Source organism: Haemorhous mexicanus, chromosome 1, assembly GCF_027477595.1.
Source record: "Haemorhous mexicanus isolate bHaeMex1 chromosome 1, bHaeMex1.pri, whole genome shotgun sequence".
Classification (NCBI taxonomy): domain Eukaryota; kingdom Metazoa; phylum Chordata; class Aves; order Passeriformes; family Fringillidae; genus Haemorhous; species Haemorhous mexicanus.
Genome location: NC_082341.1, coordinates 35,690,182 through 35,707,349, shown reverse-complemented (window position 1 = coordinate 35,707,349; position 17,168 = coordinate 35,690,182). Strand labels below are relative to the sequence as shown.

The following is a 17,168-nucleotide window of genomic DNA, read 5'->3' as shown; positions in this document are numbered from 1 at the left end:
TACATGCAGAAATTAATTACGTTTTTTAAATAGAAGCTATTTGTGTTGCATCACTTCTTAGAGTCGGGGGGAAATATAAGGAAAATCATTCAGCAAATGATTCACTACATTTTGAAGGATTTTACTGTACTAGTGAAAATATAGATTGTGTTTTGATTATGGATACTCTAGTGGTTTCAGTGCAAATTATAACAGTGTAGATTTTTTTTAAAAAAAGGCATTTGTTCCTCAGAACATTATGATACATCCTCTTAAATAGCTACCCTGATGCAAAGAGCAGCAAAGGAAACATCCAAAGTTTAACCAGATATAGAATGACCCCTTCAGGGCTTTAAAGCCTGCTGTGAAATGTATGTGGCACTCTCTTCAGTATGAAGTAGGAAATCCAGAAAACAGATATTCGAATCCTCTGTGGTTACCCAGCGTCTTTTTCTTAGGCAAGCTTGCCGTCTAAAAATTGTCCCAATTTTTAGACAACAATTCTTCTCTTGTTCTTAATCTAATAGCTTGAATATTTCTTTCATATTCTCCTTTTCATATTTATGAATATCCTAAGAGTAGTTAGCTGCTTTAACTTTACAGAAAAAGTCAAAATTATTCACAAGAAAACATACCAAAATTGCAGAAGAGTTACGAGAAATGCTACAAAAATTCAAATACTATATGATACCCTTGCTATCCACTTTTAGGTCTACTTCCAGGAAGACTAAATCTAACCTGACTTTTAAAGCATGTTGTCCTGTACTTAGGAGTATTAAATTTCAAGTCGCAATCTCTACTGTCTGTAATCAGATCGTTAATTTTTCATCACATTTTTTGTAGAATTTTCACCCACTGCACCTTATCAGATCCCAAGACAAAGGCTCTCCCTGAATTACTCTGATTTACTAAATTAATTGATTTACCAATGTCCTAATTAAAGAGGAAAAAATGAAACAAACAAACAAAAAAATCGGTGTATTAAAGTGGTAAGTACATGTTGTTGCAGAATATAAAATTTGTTTCTTCTTCTGCTACTTAGTGCATTTAACAAATAAATCTATTGACCAATAATCATTCTAATAGCTGTATTGATAAAACAAGCCAAAACAATAATTTCCTACTCCACTTCCTCCACTCCTTTTGAAATTTGTGTATTGACAGCAGAAAAATTATTTCCTCCTTTGTTTTAAGCAACAGATATTCTCCAATTTTAGAAGTTAATACCTAGATAAGGAAAACAGGACACAAGCCTGACCCAACCCCCGTACAAAAAGCTTGGAACAGCCTCACTTGTTGCCACCCTTAAGGTCAAATATTAATCCATTATACCAAAGTAAATACTCTGTATTATTTCTCCATCATTGTTGGGGCCCATTTTCAGAGTCTCAAAGCCATTTCAAAAAAGATCTGATAAAGTATTGTAGAGCATGCCTTTCACTCAAGTCGGCATTGGCTGCATGAAAGCCCAGGCATATGCTTACCTTTAGATAATATTGCAAGCCCACCAAATATAACAAAATCTCTTCTATAGGTAACATAAAAACATCTATATGACCAGCAATTGTTATTGCTATTACCCAAACCAGCTCTGGGTCTCATGTAAACCCAGTGCAGCAGTCTACTTTGGATTATTAAGATAACATCTGGAAAAGGTAAACTCTAGGTAAACCGATTAAAAAAATCTAATCATTAGAAGACATAAAATTTGATTGGAAAAACCATCTTACATGTTAAATACACTCCATCACTTTTGCTTTCTACTTAGATTTCTCATCCTTAACAAGGATCACTTGTATGTCTTTGCTATAAGAATAACCAAAACAAATACAAATTAAAAATAAACCAAACCTCCAAAACACAAACAAACAAACAATCCCCAAACTATAAATTAAATATCTTATTAATCTAGCCCAGTCAGAGGTTGAGTTAATTTTGGTGAGATGTCCATAAGATTCTACTCTCTCTGGAACTTTGTAAAATCAGCATCTGTTCTAAACATTTCATATTAGTAGCAAACAGCTATTTCAAACTGACTTCCAAAACCCATCTTATTCCTGTAGAATCAGGAGGGCATCCAGAGAGGCTGCCTTTTAGAAAGGCCTTGGGCCACTGGCGATCAGACAGAAAGCTGGAGTTCAGCGCAGGTGGTGACAGGATGGGAGACCAAGCTTCCGCCTCAAAGTGTGTGAAAGCCCCTTCGTTAACACACCATTCTCAAAACCCCCACAAGCGAAGTACGAGCTCTCGTCAAAACGGCGGGACCTGCTGCTCCTGTGACACGCACTCAACAGCAACTTCCAGTGCAAAAATACCACAAATGACAATCGCAACCTAATTTATCCTCCCCCTAAAAAAACCAGAAAAGCCACAGCAGTCTCGACCCTTTGTCTTCTAAGACTCAGACACCAAGGGACCGGCGCCATGCAGTAGGAGGGTGGGGGGGCACGACGAGTGTGAAGAGGAGAGGGAGGGTGTGGCCTCTGCTGTCCCATCCCCCAATGGGGCTATTTAAGGAGAACGGGAATACCTTGAACTGGCTTTTATCGACGTCGGGAATTCGGCTTCGTAATCAAGTAAAACCGACCGCCTCCTCTTAGTTTTCTCAAAAAAGTTCAAACAGGTTTTGCTTGAAAATCCTTACTTTTTAAGTGTGTAAGTGCAGCCTCGGCTCCAGTGAGTGATGGTGAGTGGACGCCGAAGGGGAGGCACTCTGGGGCAGGGGTCTAGGGGGCGTTTGAACGCCGAGCCGCCGGGCGGGCTTCGGCTGGGTGATGTAGTGCCTTGAGGGGGGACCCGAGGGGGCAGGGGAGCGGAGGGTGGAATGGTAACTTTGGGTTGTTCTTGGGGTGAGAAACGGTAGTACCTTTGTAAAGCGGTGACGGGGCTGAACCCCTGAGTGCTACTAATATTTTAACAGTCTTGAAGGTTTTAACACCTTACGAGGTGACCGGTTAAGGTGAAGGAGGGAGTATCGCGATTTAAAGGCCCGGGGCTTGTGGAGGTGAACCTCTGGCTCGTAGCTGTCGGCGTTACAGTTTGGGGGGCTTGGCATCGGAACAGTCTTCACACCCTCGAGCGGCCATTTTGTGATGCTGCTAAAATAGCGCTGTCCCACACGGCTGGGCCGGGGCCCCTCCGCCTGCCCGTGGCGGTGTACCCGCTGCGCGTAGGCTCCCGAGCACCCTTTGTCTGGGGCTCGTGAACAGCTTTCTTTGTTCTGAGCGCCGAACCTTCCTGCCCACGCCCCGTCGGCGCTGGCCCGCCGAGGTGTGAGGTAAAATGGCGGCGGCACCACGAGCGGCGCCTCGCCTACCCGAGGTGCTACGTCCCCCCCTGCCGGAGCAAAGGCCCGGCGTCGCCCGGCGTGCCGTGGGCTCCTCGCTTCGCACCGGCATGCTGCTTGCTGTTTGCTCTTTCTGTTTGAGGAACGTGATTTGTGGCTGTAGCGGTGACGCTTCAAACACTATACGAGTAAGGCGGCGGGGCTTTTTTTGGGGTGTTTTTTTTTTTTTTTTTTTTTTTTTTTTTTTTTTTTTTTTTTTTTTTAAATACAGGAGAGGTTGTGCCTAGCGTGCGGTGTGGGGCCGTGGGCTCCTCTTAGTGCCCAGCGGGAAGGCTGCGGCGCCAGCCGCGTTCTTCCCTCAGGCACCCGCGCTCTCGTGGAGACTGCGCTCAGTGTCTGCGCAGCGGGACGTCGGTCACGGAGTTTAAATGTTTCAATTAAAAAAAAAAAAATAAACAAAAAAACCCATGCTTACTTTAAACAGAGAATGTGTTGAGGCCAGGGGAGAAGTCTGAAAAATCGCGGGTTTGTGTGGCCAAAAAAAAGGTGAACGTTTTCCTCTCTTGGATGAGCATACAACTGATGGTTGTAATACACGTGCGTGGGTATTTCCTCCACGTCGCCCAACAATCGTCCTTTTCCACCTTTTCTTTTCTAAGAAAATTCTTAACTAGTGTCCCGACTACTGTATGGAGGACCTTTATACCAGTTTCCCCCCATCAACTTAAACTTCATGCTTCCTCTCATCAATTTAAGCTTCAATAATAGAGAGCAAACAGATTAATTTTATATTTTGATAAGAGAAGAAAAAACCCACCTGTTAATTCTGATAAGCTGAAAAACTGAATAAACCCCAATATTCATGACATCTGGAAATTTGATTTCAGAGCTACTTCATGAGATAAGACAAATTAGACGTTTTAGAGTAATTTTGAATACTTTTTAGAGTAATTTTAAAGGGGTGAGTCCCTTCAGCTGATGCTGTAGTTCCAGTATAGACAATCCATCGTAGGCAGAATTTCCCACTTCAAAACTTGAGGTGGTTTAGGCTTTGGACACTGATTCAGCAGCAGTGTGAGGTCTTTGTGCATCGTGTATGTAAAACAGTAATTTGTGTAGTGCTATGTTGGCAAAATTACTTGGGTTTAGATAAGAGTAATTTTTTTGAATTGGCAAGTGTTTTCCATCGTAGTACTGAGGACTTGAAAAGTGGCTTTGGAGGGAGATTTTCTTTCTTTTTGTTCGAGGAGGATTTTACTGCTGTGTGTTTTTCATCTGCTTTTCAAGTTCTAGGAAATATGTGTATTAATGTTATTTTTGATGTTGCCCAGCTTGCTAGAATGCCTAAGTAGTCTGTTTATTCTTTCTTTCAGGTACATAATGTGTGAGAGTGTTGAATAAGTTAATTTTCTTTTAAAATTCTGCATCATTAGTGTGAGACACAAGTACTGCACTTCCATGGTGGCCAAGGCCGTGTGTGACAGGTGTATCAGCTGTATCTGTGGTTACCAGCTTCCTTCAGCTGCTTCTGGTGCTTGCTGGGCTCCTCTCCTGAGAGCCATTACCTGTTTTAGGGCTGCCAGAGAACTTGCACAGCAAAGTGAATACCACTTCTAGCTTGGTTCACTGACACATCCAGAAAGAAAGAAGTAGAAGCAGCAGTTAGGTCAGCTTGAGGAGTTGCCATCTCAGATTTCAGTTCAAATGCCCTTTAGCTGGGTATGCAGCCAAACAAAAGCAGACTACCAGGTGGGTGAAAAAATGCTCACTTCATGTTAATATTCCTGCCAGATTTTGTAGAGCCAGTTTAATTTGAGCTGAGAAGTGTTAGAACCAGTGAATGGTCCATTTGTGCTATTGAAATTTCTTTGTCTTTTGCTATATCTTTAGGAAGGTGCGGGCATTCTGGTGTCTTAAAATGTAATCTAGTTGACTAAAATAAGTATTTCTGTTTAAACTTTTTAGGCAGCGCATGTGGAGACCCAACGTTCAAGCACCACGGAAGGCAGTGCCTATTCAGCAACAGTCAGTCAGGGCTATGTTTTACCAGAAGGAAAAATCATGCCCAACACAGTCTTTGTTGGTGGAATTGACATAAGGGTATGTATACACTTTTACTTGTTTAAAATGGGTGTAGGGTACATCAGTGGATAATAAAGTGGAAAATTTGCTCCTGTTTTAGTGTGGATTATTTTACTTGTTTGTGGTGGTGGGGCTCTTTTTTTTTTTTTTTTTTTTTGCGTGTGTGCATTTGCCAATCTAGAAGGTATTGAAATGTCATGGGAGAATTCTGGAACATGTCTTCCAAAACTAACCTTTAGTTCTTATGGTAGGGGAAAATGGGTTTAAAAAATGGTACTGTCTGCTCTAAATCAGTTCTAAGTAGTTGAATGTTTTTGAAAATGTTTAAGACCTTGTTTTCTTTTAGATGAATGAAGCAGAAATTCGGAGTGTCTTTGAACAGTATGGTACTGTGAAGGAGGTGAAGGTCATCACTGACAGAACTGGTGTTTCGAAGGGGTGGGTAAAATATGAGTAGTTGTTTTAAGTTGCTTCTTATGTGGACAGCATTCTGTAACAGGTGATATGAGCAGGTGCTTAGCAACTCACTTGATGTGCTTAAGCCTTAATACTAGCTGCAGTTTTCTGTTATGGTGAGTTAAGACTGTGAAAGCAGTAAATCCATACTGCTCCCAACTAAATCTGCGTAGAATAGCATTAATTTTCCAACTTCAGTCTCTCTGTTCAGGGAAAAGAAGTTCACTATCACTCAGTTATTGGAAACAAAGCCTAACTCATGTGATGCTTACACAGCCCATTCTTTTGTAGGACTCTTCTGCTGGCTAGAGTAGCTAAAAATCAGGGGACAGTTCAGGATGATTAAGAGAACTAAGATGGCTTATTCAGGGCAGTGACTCTGCCCTCTCCTGACACTTGTGAGTAAGTTCTAGAGTAAAACAGCCCGAACTTGTTTGGGTGAAGACTAAGTATGTGAACAAAGTTGAAATAAGGGAAATTCCCTTTGAATATATAGAGGAGTTCTGGATTACCATGGTGAAACCCTTAAATAAGAAGATGAAGGACCTTACCCTGTTGAGTTCTGGGGAAGCCATCCCAGTTTTGAGGTTATCCCTCCTGATGAGAAGGAGACAGTACCCTCTTGAAGTTCCTTCCAGCCCAGTTTTTCTTAGATTCTATGTTTAGATCCTACAGTGTCACATCTTTTTCTTCAGCATATGTAGCAATGGAAGAACTGGAAATAAAATTCACTTTCTCATATCCCTTGCTAGTTTGCTAAGTGAACCCTGCTGTGCAGTTAGTGTATGTTACAAGTATTGATAATCATTTTACTTATGCCATTAATGGGACACAATTGTTACTCTAATGCTCTGAAATTATCTTAATTGTGTAGACCAGATAAACTAGGCATGCAGTGCAATAAGCTGAAAAACCTCTTCAAGAATTGCTTCCTTCTCACTGGTGTTACTGTTCCTATAATACCTGCTTTCATCCAGACCTCTGTAGTAAATTCAAAGTTTAAAGATAACTCAGATCTTATTTAAATTTTAAACTTTGAGTTGCTAATATTAACAGCAGTACTCATTTTGAGTAGTTAAAATGGAAAAGTAGCCCTTATTACTATTTCATGTTATTCTAAAATCTGGCATTTAGTTTTTCATTTGGCCCCATAATAGAGACTACTAGTTAGCAGTAAATACATTTTTAGGCTGAATCATAAATTAATGTCCTAGTTGATAATTTTGATGTGCAATATAATGTACCTGGAATGTTGGTAATTGGTCTTGTTTCAAAGAATTTGGCTAATAATCAAATGAAACTGATTACTGAGTAATCTGTTCTTCCTTTTTAGGTATGGATTTGTGTCTTTCCTGGACAATGTGGATGTTCAAAAGATAGTTGAGGTAAGCTCTTTGTCCAAAATACTCTTAAGAAGTTGAGGTATGGAAAGCTAGAGACAAGTTTGTGGAAGCCAAGTTATGTACTCTGTAGAGTAAGTTAGTACACAATAAGTCTAGGGCTGCCCAAAAGGTAGACTTTGTAATGTGTACTGGTGGTAAAATCTTTATGTATTTGCTTAAATAAGAAGCAAGATTAGTTTTCAGCTGATTAGTTTTTAGCCTGGTGTGGTCAAATGTCTCATGTAATTTTGTTTCTGATTGATTGCTCTCATTTATGTGCTTGAAAGCCTTGGTGTTTGGCTGCTTGCTTTTGGTAGTGGATGATTGTCATAGACCCCTTTTGCTTATGGCAGAAATGTTAATATTTACTTATTGGGATGTCTTGGTTTTAGATAATTCAAGTGAAATGCTCTAAAATGAGTAATCTTTTAGATTAACCAATCCCTTTCTACCGGTAAGGAGAAACAAATACGGATAGATATAAGTGAAAAAATAACAGTTTGCTTATAAAGAAGGAAATAGCAACAGGCAAAAAAATAACAGTAATAGTCACTAGTTACAAAGTTGCTGAAATCTCCTGGACTCCCAGGGAGCAAAGAGGACTTGAATGGTGGGATGACACCTCCCCAAAAGAGTGGCCTCTGCAGCTGACCAACCTTGTAGCTCCGAAGACAAGGGGAAAATGGTGACAGCCCTCCCCCTTCTTACCTCTTCATTGATGAATGCAGCTGGCACTCTTCAGCAGCTGGTACTTGGTCAAGGGCTAGAAATCACGGAGGAATTTGCCTTCCTTGGCAGCAGGCGGCCAGGCAGCTGGGCTGCAGTGGCTCTGCCTTCACTTCTGCAGGGCTGCTCCATGGTGGCTGCAGACAGGCAGTCGTGGAATTCACCTTGAAGCCTGTCCAAGATGCAAGAAACAAAAGAGGAAAAAAAAAAGCCCCGGAGCAGAGCCTCTGCCTTGAGCAAAGACCATGAGGCAAGAGAGTACTCTCTCTGCTTCAAACTTTCGAAAGGCTGGGGCACTTGTCCCACTGTGTCTCATGGTTGTGTTTTCTGGCTCCAGGGTCTTAAGAGACAGTAGCAATTTTGGGCACAGATGGATGAAATACAATAACATTTTGGGTTACCTAGGGCATAGGAGTAACAGTATCATGGAAGACAGTATTAATTTTTTACTTATGTCTCAGTAGTTGAAATGTGTTTCTCTAGCAGTATTTGTGCATTTGGATGCACAAGTATTTTTTGAGCCTCCTAGATTGTGCTGTGGCTGTTCCTGTGTGTAGTATGTCTACTGCTGGCCAAACAGCAGTGCACCCACTAGAATCATTTACTAATTTTCTGCCACAAGATAAGGATTAGGAGGAGAGCAAAGCAGGCTCAAAATTTTAAAGCTTATAAAGAAATTTTAGTATCAGGACTAAAAGAAAAATAATAAGAAATTAGAATAAACCTTTAGAAAACTTTTCCTACCCCCAAGTTGTCTTTCTTTTCCTACTGACAACGTAAAGAGACAAATTTGGTATTTTCAGTCAATTTGCCATTTTTAAAATCTTTTCTTCAGTTACTTAGGGAGAGGAGCCTCTTCTGCCATGTAAAGGAGACTGGGTCTGTGGATGGTCATGTGATCTCTGCTGGGCAGCGGCTGCTCTGGCCACATGGCTGCTTTCTGGCCCCTGCCGCAGGCAGTCAATTCCAGCTGCAGGGCCACCGCGCTGCCAGCAGGATGGCTCGGCAGTGCACAGCCAGAGCAGTGCACAGCCAGAGCGGGGCCAGGCTGTGGTTGGAACTGCAACCACAGAATCTCTGGCTGTGCAGCGGAGCGGGGCCTGGCCGGCATTCAAAGGCTGGACACAATAGAGTTTTTCCCGGGCTTTAATTTTTAAATGTGGGTTCATAGAGGCATGTTCAGCTTTTTTTAAGGGGTTTAACAGGCTGTCAGTGTTGAAAACTAGCCAGCTGATTTTGTCAGGTCCGAAGAAAGCTGCCAAGGTCCTTACAGGGAATCACTTAAGTAGCTGGCGGATTTTGTGCTTTACTAAAAACCAAACTATGTTAAACCACGACACTGTCACCATGTAGTTTCCCTGTAGCAAACACAGGAGATGAAGGGGTAGAACTGTTACGGACCTGATCTTGGGAGTTTGGTATCAGAGAAATTTTAAATCTTAGCACTTATAACCAGATCAGGCACTTGTTCTGATAGACTTGCGCAGGTCACAAACCACTGACAAAGCTTTTTATTTTCCGACTTTCTCCCCAGCCTGAATACAGTAACTGTGAAAATAACATGTATTGAAATACTTGCCTCTTTGAAGTCTTTGCCTCAGAAAACTCCTGTGTCTCTGGAGGATGAACAGTCTCTCATTTGCTTCTGAAGCTCTTAGATAGGGAAGTAGATCAGAAAGACAAATCCAGATAGATGTGCCAGGCACAAATGTAGTGTTCTGTGATGTTCAGATGTGTTTACTGGCCATCCAGTTCTGTAAGTGGAGAGTAATGAAACCCCAGCAGGAGATGCTTGATTCTCACCAAAAGATTTTAAAAGCTTACTGTTACTTGATGTGGTATAATGACAAAAATGTACAGTGACTGCTGTACTGAGCAACAGACTTCATCTGAGAACACCTTTTTCTTTTTACTATGTATTACATTTATTATGCTGCATCCGTGTGGAATGCTTGCTCTGAGGTAACAGTTTCTATGGAGTAGCAGCATTGACATTTGAGCCATGTAGAGTACTGATTTTCTGTGTGTGCTTCTTCAAAACTGGAGCCTGCAGTGTTCCTCTGTTTATATAGTACTTACTGATCTGAGTTTGTATACCAGAGGTTTTGGAAGACCCAGAGGCATATTGTGGGTTGTCTTTTCAGGGCACGTTTCAGGTCTGCAGGCAGTACAAACACCTGCCATCTCAGGAAGAAGCATGTTCAGATAGAACCTATTGGCTTTTGGAGGGGATTGAAGAAAGGAAGAAATTACCCTGGGTGTTGTAGAGCTCAAGTTGTATGCAAAAGTTACTGCACTAAATCACTTTGGGCCTTATCTGCACTGAATGGTCACAGTATTTTCTGTAAATTAACATGATAGAGCCTCTCTAACTAAAATTACTCTTGGTGCTTGTGTTCATTTGCCTGTTCAACAAGACCTTTCTAGCCTTGTTCAGCCTGACAGTGTTTTTCTTCTGCTTTAGGTCTGTAACTGCACTCTGGTCCAGCATGGATCTGTTTGCAGTTCAGATTGAAAAGTTGTCTTTCATTTAGAGGTGAGGCCTGTCTCCTAGGACCTCTCATTGTTAAAGGTAGAAAAGGTAGTTGCATGATTTTGGGCACAACAGGATTCCAGAATTAATTTAAAAATGCCCAAAATCAACCAAGACAGTTTCCCCTGAAAAATGTAAAAACCGAAAAAGTCCGCCTGTCAAACTAGTCAGGTTATTGCACCCTTTTTCACCCCCGTATATCTGTTGAATCATCTTCTCATACTGATAGAAATTCGAATGAACAAGATTTTTGTAATCATTATAATTCTTATTTTACAGGCAGCAATACAGTTGCTGTTGCCTGTTAAAAGCACTTCCTTTAGCAGAAATGGGAGAAAATTGCAAAACCATGTATTTTCTTCTGAAGCAGGCACTTCTGTATTGTTGCATGTGATAGAGAATCTAGACACACTCTGTCCAATACTGGCTTTAATGCTTGGTACTAAAATGTTGCTAATAGGGCTAAACCAAAAATCTTTCACCAGAAACCTGAGACTGTGGTCACTTTTCAATAGTACTCTCACCAAGACGGGAATAGGAACTGCACATGTAAAGTGGTAGGGCTGTCAGTCACTGATACATAGTTGCAAATTCAAGTAGTGCATGTTACTATTAGGGCCAGTGATACATAATTTTGGAGGGTTGGTGAGTAGGTGGCTGAGTTGAGGGCCCTGCAGCAAATCTGAGATAAGAGGCATATGGTGTTGAGAGAGGAGACTGGAGGCTGTTGAGCCTTTATGAGAGTTGATGTACTGTGATGTAGGAGCAGAGTCCAGTCTCTTGAAAATCCTACAAAGCTCTCACCTTGCTGATTCCCAGCTTACAGAGAATAATCTGTCTTTCAGTCACAAATCAACTTCCATGGTAAAAAGCTGAAACTGGGGCCAGCAATCAGAAAACAACAAAACTTAAGTAAGTATATCTAAGTAAATTTGTTCATATTGCAGGTATTATAATATAACAGGTTTTTTCTTAATTATACATCATTATTGTTGCAAATACTTTTTATCTGATGCAGGATTTATATTTCAGTTAAACCTGTGTTCTGACTTCTGTGACCTCACTTGTATGATGTTTTATTAAGAGTGGGGTTGGTAGCGCAATACAATATAGTTAATATTGAGTTAAATTTGAGACTCAAAACCCTTAAGGTTTTTTCCAGCGTGAATTCAGATTCCTAACGAAATACATGTAGTAATGTCTTAATACTATTTTTCATCTGTTTCAAAACAAGATTCCTGTGTGCATCCCAGACAAATAGTTCTTGGTCCTCCTCCACCACAGTTCCAGAGCGTGTGGAGTAATCAGAGTATGGAGACATATGTGCAGCCTCCAGCTGTCATGAACCCAGTAACACCGTATGTTCAGGTAAGACTGCTCCTGACACTGGTTTTGAATCATAATTAATATTTTTTGAAGGTGCAAGCATGTATGACTTTTGGAGTATGTATTGAGATTCCAATCTGATCTTACCTGCCTCTTTTCATATTGCCTTCCCAACTTCAAACCACTTCAAAAGAATGCCAGCAACCTTGAAAAATTGATTCAGTAATGTTAACTCATTATAAAACAATAAGAATGAGAGCTGTTGAAAGTGGAGGGAAGATTGAGTTACTACTGCCTGTCACACATGCAGTTCACAAATGAAATGTATCCAGATATTTAATGTGCTGCTGTCCTGCTTCAGAATAAACTACAAAATTTAAAATGTGTTTTTGTAAACTAAGAGTGGGGTCAGAAGTTCTCAGGTACTTTTCTCCTAGTGAAACATATCCTTAGTTTTAAACTGCTGTTGCATTACAAGAGCACTCTATTCCAGCATCTGCTGCTAATAGCTGTGCCCAGCACAGTATTGCAGGACATCACTGTACTGGTACTTCAGATGAGCATTCCTTCTGAGGTGTAGGTACAATGCTTCTGGCCTGGATAGGAGTCCTGTGCTGTGTGAGTGAACCAGATCAGGCTCTCTTACTGCACTAGCCTGGATGATGTGGCAGCACTGACTACAGTCTGATCCTGTTTTGTGTATCTTAAGCAAGGAGGAAGAACAAACTTGCAGAAATACTTTCTTGCGAGGCAGAAAGCTTGATAATAGTATTCTTGCTGATTCTCTTCAGTTTATTAATTTAAGAGCATTAATTCTCTTAAAGACTGGAATGTGCCTTTAACTATTCCCTGAAGAATCTGAGAAGGTTCCATGTTAACAGTGTCAGAATACTTTCAGGAAAGAAATACTAGGAAATTGTCTTAATTTGAGTACTTAGCTTCCTTTTCCTCCTAGAAACTGATCCTTCAGATTGTACTCCATTATTTCATAATAGTCAGTTTGTTTGAGATCTACTTCTCAAAGTTTATGGCATGACTTGCACTTCTGAAATTGCTTAAAAGAACAGTTACAAGCAGAAATGGGATTTTTAGATATGAGTTGGAATCTCACTTTATAGATGTTATTAATGCCTGAAGTACTGAAGCAAGCCCTGTGGGAAATCTAAGGGCTGCTTTTAAATAGTGAGTCTAGTCTGCACAGGAATTGAAGTAACAGTGTAACTGATAAAAATGTGCTCCTGGCTAATACCTCTACAAATATCATATTTGTATCTTGCTTCAAACTTGCGGTTTTCTTTTTTTAAAAAAGCTTTCTTTGCAGCCCTATCCATACAGTTCATCACCAGCTGTACTGCTAAAGCAGCAAGTTCCCATAGGATATCAACCAGCTTACAACTATCAGGTATGTAAAGCTTTAAGTAGAAGCAGAAAGGCTGTTGGATACCTGACTAAGCTGGAATGAAGTGTTAACTGGAGTCTGATCTTTGTGCGTCTCATTCTTTGGAATCTATCTCCCTTCAGTTCTTCATAGCTACTAAAACAAAAACAAAATAGTGATGAAAACTGCTGAGTAGATTAGCATACTCTTTTCTTTTAATACTTTGGTTTTATTTTTCTTAAATATACTGTGATAAAACAACTTTGAAATTAAAAAAAAGTACGTGAATTAGTAGTACTTGTGGGAGGGAGCTTTGCATTTGTGCATGCTGTAGTGTGGGATTTTAGGTACTTGAAATCAGAATCTTATCAGATGCTACAGTGTTTGGTGTATATAGAGGGGAGATGTGCTCTTGCACTATAAAAACGTCAGAGAAGGTGCTTTGCTGGTAGTGGGGATTGAACTCACAAGTGAAGTGGGTGGCCAAGTCCTGTTACTGATGCAAAACTAGGAGTAACTGGAAGCAGCTGGAGGCTTCAGATCTGTTTTCAATGTAGGTATTTCATTTCCCTTATTTTCCTAATATTAAGAAATATTTTAAAATTTTTCTTTAACTCGGAGTGAGAAGGCAATAGCTGAATAAAATAAGGTATCTTGCTGGATGCAAGACTTTGGATTTTTCACAAAACAATTAATTAATACAGAGATGAAATGTTATAAACAGTGGGTCCTACAGAGCAGTTACTTGTCTGTGTTGGAAATATGAGTAAAAGGCGGTTCTTGTCCAATTCTTTTTTAAGGCTCAACCACAGTGGCTTGCTGGGGAGCCAAGAAATTATGTAATACCTCCAACTCCGGTAAGTCTACAAAGTTAGACTTCTGAAACTGTCTTCTTAATTAGCACATTTTTTTTACAGCTTGATACTTAAAAAAAAAGTCTCTTGTCTGGATCTGTGTAATCTGCTCTACAAAAATATGTAATTGCTGATAAGATTGTATGTAGTTGTTCAGGATTTCTACTGATGTAGTGCTTTTTTGAGTTACCTGGTGGAAGAGATCTGCCTGGTTTTGGAACTAGAACTACATGTTCTAGTTACTGAACTCTGGAATTCTAAATAAAATGGAGCTGTTTTTTCAGGAAAAGTTGAAGGAAAAATAAGTTGACCTGATGTACAATTTTTTTTTAAGTTTAAAAATCTTCATTTGCAAATACTGATGAATTTTTTAGCTCCTTCCAATAGGTTTTAAACATTTTCTCAGGCTACTACAAACTGTAGATGGTGCTGCTGGCCTCTGAAAAAATTCATTGCTTTTTGTGACTTAATGCGAGTAGCGCCTGTGAGAAAGGGGAAAAACTGCTCTGTGTCTGTTTACAATGTCAGAATTTAAACTTGCCCTCTGAGTATTTTTGTATATTTAGGTGTATTTATTGACTACAGTTTTGATTAAGTGTTTAAAAGCTGTAATAAGTAATTTTCTCGTGCATGGTATTCTCTTCCTGAAAGCTGTCAGAAGTCATTGAAATATTGGTTACACAATTGGCTTGAAATAGTTTTTTAATAACATCCATGAATGGGGATACATTTTACAGCCATAATGTATCCCTTTACAATTTAATGGTAGCAGGCCAAAATGTTTTTAGAGTAGGTGTGCGTGGGGGTTTCATTGTTAAATGTTACAAGCTTGATTGTAGGAGCAGACAACTGTTCTAGGACTATCTCAGTTAAGCAACTGTAAATATCATTCTTAACTATCTTAGTAAAACGGGTCATGAGACAGTATTTCCCCTACTCATGAAACTTACCAAAACTGTGAAGACTTGGCGCAGTTTAGGGATAGATGAGGATCAGTGGCACCGTAACTGCATGTTTTTCCTGTGTTACTGAAACATTGTAATACTTAAATACTTAAAAACTCTATAGGTGTATACTTCAGTGAACTATCATGGCTCTGAGGATCCAGGATTTATACAGATGGAATGTGCTGTTCCAGAGCCCACACAGTTGCCTAGCAGCCCACAAAAGGTAAGTGCTTTCTCAAAACTTTAATATTCTTTATCATAAATGCCATTCCCAGAAATTTGCACATGAGCGTTATGTAGCTTTGTCAAGGGCCTTGGACAGATATCCTAGAAATCAGGGTTATAGTTGCTACTTTCAGCCTGTTGTTAAGTCACGTGTATCTGATTTCTGTGTACAACCTCAGAAGTCTCATGTTTCCTTGAAGCTGTTAGTGCTTGTTTGCAGTGCTGAGGGCTGGATAAAGTGTGTGTTCTACCTGATTAAGTCTACTGACAAGACTTTGCCTAATCTGTGGACATTGCAGGGAAAATTACAGGTACTAAAAAAGCAGATTTGATAGCACTGCTTGCTGTCTTAGGTAGATTTATTTTAAGCTTCAAATATCTGAGTTGGTAACTTTCACCCTTTCTCATTGTTTTGTGGAAGGTGGCCCAAATTTGGTGAACAGTTGGCTTTGAATTCAGTTTTCTAAAGGAGAAATTTAATTTCTCGGCTGTCAGCTTCATCCCCAAGAGAAGTGGCATGTCACTGATTAAAATTGTTATGCTGTAACACTGAAGGGGGATAATTAGTAGTTTGAGAAGATTCAGGGAGGGCAAAAAAAATTACAAGTGTCTCAGGGAACACAAGGCAGTTGAGGAAACCTGATTTCCAGGTAAACCCTGTGACACACTGGCATTGCTAGCTAGTAATGCCCTAACTAAGAAAATAACTTATAACTATATATGCATCTATAACTGTATTTCAGAAGTCTGTGGACAGGGGCATGCAAACAGTACTATCCTGTCTGTCTAATCCTGAGAACCAGCTGACAAATGACTTTGTATCACAAGACAGCAATGTAAAGGTATGTAGTGAAAGTAAAATGATATCTCTGAAACATAGTTGACCTGTGGTGTGTTCACCTACCTGATAACCATAAAGATGAAGCAATTAATATCTGTGAATGCCACTTGAATTTTTTCTTCCTTGCACATGCTCTGAGATGTGTGGCTTTGGCTCTCAGTTGCTTAATGATGGAAAGAAGTGCTAAAATTGGATTCAGTGGGTTTAATCAAGACAGCATAAAAAATTGCTGAACAGTCAACTAATGAACAATTAGAGTGTAAGTCTGGCTATTAATTTCTCAGTGGCGTGGCTGAAAGCAGTAGATAACTCCCTAGTTTGGACAGAGGATGTTGAGTTTAAACCTTGATAGTCTGTACAGTGAAATAGCTACTGTGGATGGTGGCTAGTTATGTTTTGTCTCTGCTTTAACCAATAAATTGTAGTCCAGGTTGGTAGCTGGTTGTCATTTTTTTGCTGCATGTGTTCAGTCTTTGTAGATTTGCAGTCTCTGATTACATTCCAAGTCGTGTAATTTCACGTTGTTAATTTCTAAGACCTTACTTCCTTTTTGTGAAACGACAGATATGCGGACTAGACAGGTATACTCTGAAAAAGGAATGCAGAAGCTGTGTTTGTCCCTTTTGGAGAGGGGTGAATAGAGTACAGGGTGTCTGGAGTTAGTTTTCATGATACTTTGGTTCCTTTATTCTGATTAATTGAATTTTTTTTCTTGTCCTCTCTTCTATCCCATCCCAGGAGGGTAAGACATACCACTTGAGAAAAGGAAAGACAGTACACAAAGCCATTTGATCAACAAAGACTTCAAAGTATCTAAATTAACTAGATGATACTACAGTTCAATTTAGCAATACAGAATGTAACATTTGTCAAAGTTACTTCAAGTTATGTTTGTACTCATGTTCTACGTGTTTTGATACTGTTGTTGTTGCTTGAGTAGTTTGAAGTTGTAAGAGTTGACAAACTTCAGTGTTACTGTTTGTGTGCTTCCCCCGATAACTGACTGGAATGTTAGAGAGTTATATTTCCTTTATGTGGATTTTTCTCTGAGCTTTAAGGTACAGTTTGCATATTACACGTGGTTTTTCATTAACACATGGTTTTTCGTTAACTACAATTTGACTTATATTGACCAGTTAACTCTTGCAGTTTA

The 17,168-nt window shown here is 39.8% G+C and overlaps 1 protein-coding gene across 1 annotated transcript; it reads left to right on the top strand.

Moving 5' to 3' along the window:
- The first annotated feature begins 3,261 nt into the window (after positions 1-3,261).
- Positions 3,262-16,807, top strand: DAZL (deleted in azoospermia like). The gene is made up of 11 exons (XM_059838472.1): positions 3,262-3,453; positions 5,231-5,365; positions 5,694-5,785; positions 7,137-7,188; positions 11,290-11,356; positions 11,679-11,812; positions 13,092-13,172; positions 13,949-14,005; positions 15,071-15,172; positions 15,918-16,016; positions 16,754-16,807. Exons 1-11 carry the CDS (start codon positions 3,262-3,264, stop codon positions 16,805-16,807), a joined length of 1,065 nt encoding a protein of 354 aa, XP_059694455.1.
- Positions 16,808-17,168: the final 361 nt, after the last annotated feature.